The 4261-nt window shown below is 49.7% G+C and overlaps 1 protein-coding gene across 1 annotated transcript in view; it reads right to left on the bottom strand.

Moving 5' to 3' along the window:
- Positions 1-3160: 3160 nt before the first annotated feature.
- The window catches only part of GSX2 (GS homeobox 2), a 27907-nt gene continuing 26806 nt past the window's right edge, over positions 3161-4261 (bottom strand). The window contains exons 4-5 of the mRNA XM_010859723.1: positions 4185-4257; positions 3161-3501 (exon numbers count right to left, since the gene is read on the bottom strand). Of these exons, the coding sequence (XP_010858025.1) occupies positions 3161-3501; positions 4185-4257 (414 nt within the window). The remainder of the gene's footprint in view (positions 3502-4184; positions 4258-4261) is intronic.

The raw sequence follows: 4261 nt of genomic DNA on the forward strand, positions 1-4261 counted from the left end.
ATTTATCCCTACTAATGGCTCCTGCTGCTCACTTCTTTTCTATTAGTGGAGCAAGGTCCTGATTTCTAATTATCATTTTTATTCTATTTATCTTTCCATGATGTGGTTATAGGCCCCCAAGAGGCCAAACTTTGTGGGAACAGAGTTCTGTGTCTCAAGGGAAAACTATTGAGAAACTAGCATCTAGTGCTTCCCAGGTAGAAAAGTAAGGGTGACTCCATACATCTTAAACCTTCTTCTTTTAACAAGTCTGGGGACAATTCTCTTAGAGTGGCTGATGTCAAGATTGTTGAGCAGAGTATGTGTACACCTGTGTTGGCTTAGGTGTTCTTAACCTAAGAAAAACTATAGACCTTTAAAATCAGACAGACCCCCACAGCCTTATTCCCAAACTTCCTAAAAGCTCAGCTGAAATTTTTCTGGGAGAAAAAGGGTTGAGGAAGTGTAAAATAGTAGACAAGGAAACATCATGGTCCACTTTGACAGTGACAAGAACATTCACTCTGCTCCAAATGTTCTAGGACAAGGAGGACCTCCCCAGGAACCCCGGAGAAACTTTCTTTGGAGAATGTCCAACGTCTTTGCCTGAATCTTTATGCCTCTGGTGCAGGATCCCCTGTTTATTCTCTCTTCCCTAAGGAATTTCCCCAAGAGGGGAGGGAGAGGTACGGAGACCATCCAAGGAGGACTGGTACCGCGTCTCCTTCTCAGGGAGGTGGAGTTGGGCAAGGAGCGGCATCCGGTGGGGCAAATGGGTGGCTCTGGGCGCTGGATCTGGGCGGGGATGGGGGTAATCAGGAGAGGTGCAGATACTCAAATCTGCGAGGGCAGAGACTTGGGGAGGAACAAGCCCGGGGACTTGGGGAGGAACAAGCCTGGGGACGACGGAGGGACCGGGGCGGGTGCGGATGGAAGGGGACGGAGTCGTCTGTCCAGGAACCAGCTGAGGCTTCCCTTTGGGCAGGAGCGCTCAGAGGTGCAGCCGGGGCTCTTTGGCCTTCGGTTACTTCCTGCGAAGGGATTCTTCCTTAGACGCCCGTTCTTTGCGCTACGAAACTCCCTCCTTTCCACCCCTGTACTGGTGCCCAGAGATGCCTATCTATTAGGAAGGAGGAGGAGGGGATCTTCGGAAAAGGCAGCGGGCCAGCGCCCTTTCCCTTTAGCGGCGGCTCTGCCCGGGGCAGGAGCGAGCCGGTCGTCTGTGACCACTGCGCAGGCCCAGTCCCATGTCCCTGCACAAAGCACCAGCAGCTCCCTATTCAGGGCGAGCCGTCCAGCTTCACCCACCCCCACCCCCGCACCTCGCCTGCCCTGACTAGCACCGGAATAAGAGTTGACAGCGGGCCTCGGGAGTCTGAAAGGAGACTTTCCTTCTCCCTGAGTTCTCTGGAGAGAGTGTGTGTATGAGACAGGAGAGAGAGAGAGAGAGAGAGAGAGAGAGAGAGAGACAGAGAATATCTCTGGCCAGGGAACCCATGGTCACATCTTCCCCCCTTTTCCTCCTTCCCATACTAGATCTGCAACCTCACCTGTTGAGATTCCAGTCCCTATAGACCTAAAGTAAATCAGACCTAAAGTGTGAGTATGTGTTGTCAACAGTTCCCATGGCTTGGACCTTTGGGGTGGCATGTTTACAGAAAATAATCAGAAATAACACCAGTGGGTGTTAGTGGGACTCAGCCTTCGGGGAATGAGATCTCCTAGCTTCCATGTTCCAGCTTAACTCTCTCCATTAAAGGACACAACCTAGCTGTGCTGAAGAGAGAGTCAGGTTGCCTTGCTTGGCAGAGCCAGGGCAGAGCCAAAGTCTTCTCCAAGGCCAGGCTTGCAGGAGTGAACTCTGCAAGGTGATGGGAACAGTGGGACTAGAAGGGAACAAATTTAGGTGAAAAGGAGACAAGGAAAAAAATCCCAAAGTCCAAGGGCACCTCTGAGCTATTTTGGAAAATTGAGAATGTATATTTTTGGACAGACTAACTCCCTATTCCTGAAAAAAAATTTTTTTCCACAGCAGTGGTAGAAACCAGCTAATTTCTTAGCTAGACAAACACTCAAAAACAGTATTGCTTCTAGTCACTTGTAGCATCATTCGTAAGTCTCCATGTGTTTGCTTCCAACCTGTTTGATGGATTGTTGCCCTTTCTAAAACAATTCCTACTATTCAGATTCCTTCATATAATTCAGGTTTTAGTATTTGAAAGAAATGAAGACAGAAAAAAAGGGAGGAGGGACTGCTACAGAAAATAAATAGGAGTAAGGGACTTTCAACTTCCCCTCCTAAATAGATTGAAAGGTTTGCCTGTCATTAATTGTCAGTGTCACTCTAAATGGATTTATCCTGTCAATTGTGAGGAAGAGAGCTATTTTAAGAATGGGGAGTACTACCTGGTAGGCAACATCATGACTGAAAGTGTCCTGGCAGAAGTTTTGGTGACACAAATTCTACAGAGTCACAAACTCCCTCAACCAAGAGACTCACATTATCAAATTACAGTCATTACTTTGCTGTAAATTCTCAGACACTTTTATTCTCTATCCATATGGGGAAGAGAGAGACAGGGGAAGTTGGTGAGAGCCAACACCATGAATTTAAAACCTTGATTTTTGTCTCATTTATTTAAATAAATATAAATATAAATTTTATATAAAACTATTCACAAAGAGACTTCAGTGACTTGGATTTGAGACTCTTCTCAGGCAGATTTTCAAAAAGCAAGACCTTACAGGGTTTAATTTTTCTAAGTTATTTGTAACTCAATACCTTCATTTAAAAAAATAATCAAGAAACCCCATGTTCTTATCTGGTTCTGAAAGACAGGGAAAGGGAAATGACATGCGCTTTAAAAAAAACCCACATACAGTTTTAAACTTAAACCAATCCTGTTTTTCCTTTGTTATATGACAAAACTGAGTTGAATCTAGATTATTTACATAAAAAACAACAACGACGACCTATAACTGCGAGAGGAGCCCCAAACAGACAGATCAAGGAGACAGGAGAAGGGTCAGGCCCGGCATGCACATCCCCGGGGAATGCTCCTCTCCAGGTTCTCCAGGTGGGACCACCGAAAGGGTGAGGATTTTGGCCCCTGGGTGCCAGCCACCTCGGGAGTTAGGGGAGATGCCGGGAGCGCGTGGTGTGTGTGTGGGCGGCCCTCCCTCATAAGGGGGAAATCTCCTTGTCATCGTTGGCCGAGGCCGGCGACAAGGAGTCCTCATCCTCGGAGCGCGCGAAGTGCGCCTGGCTGCCAACGCACTTGCAGCCCGCGTGACTGTTCCTTTGCGTGCCCTTCCCTTCCTTCTTATGCTTCACCCTGCGGTTCTGAAACCAGATTTTCACCTGCTTCTCTGACAGATTCAGGTACGTGGCTATTTCGATCCTCCGGAGTCGAGACAGGTACATGTTGGAAGAGAATTCCCGCTCCAGCTCTAGGAGCTGCGTGCTGGTGAACGCCGTCCTCATCCTCTTGCCATTGGGTACCTGGCTGGTGTCCGAGCCCCCTGCAGATGGGCCAAGAGAGGGCAGAAAGGTAATTCTCCAGCGAGGCGCTCCCACCCCAGGGCCCTCCCTTGCAAACGCTGCCTCTCAAGGACCCACCCGCGAAGCTCAACCAAACACCTGTATCCATCCCTCACTCTTTCTCATTTGGAGACAAACGGTTACTTAGCCAGGAAGGACAGAGACGCCCAAAGCAAGTGAAGGCCTTTGATCTCGGGGATGTAAAGTCAGAGGATTAAAGTGGGGGCGGGTGAGGGGTTGGGAGAGTCCTGCGGTCTCCTGTCCACCCTAGCGGAAAGGCAGGCAGGCTTAACCAAAAGCATCGAGATGCTTTTAGCCAGCCTCGACGCCCGATTGCCACACTTCAGTTCAAACACACCAACCCCGGACCTCAGTCAGTTAACCTCCGGTTTTTCAGCCTTCAAGTTCAAAGTCGCAAAGGACCCTCTACTATCCCAGACTCGAACACCAGGTACTGGAGTCGAGCGCACCAAGCTGCTTGGAGAGTCTGGCGAGGCTAACTTTCACCTCGGAACTTACGAGACGACTCTGCAGTTATTCCAAAAGCCCCTCCTTCGCCCCCTCCGCCCACCCCACAGGCTCCCACTTCCTCCACTGAAGGCGAGACGTTTTACTCCCGGGAGCCAGCAAGGCGTAGCGCGCAGGTGCCCAGGACCCGCCCTACCCATGGTGAGGCAGTGAAATCTCCGCGGGTCCGCCACGTTGTAGGTGGTGGCGGTGCAGACAGGTGCGTGGTGCTGC

This window comes from Bison bison, unplaced genomic scaffold, assembly GCF_000754665.1.
Source record: "Bison bison bison isolate TAMUID 2011002044 unplaced genomic scaffold, Bison_UMD1.0 scf7180017864458, whole genome shotgun sequence".
NCBI lineage: Eukaryota > Metazoa > Chordata > Mammalia > Artiodactyla > Bovidae > Bison > Bison bison.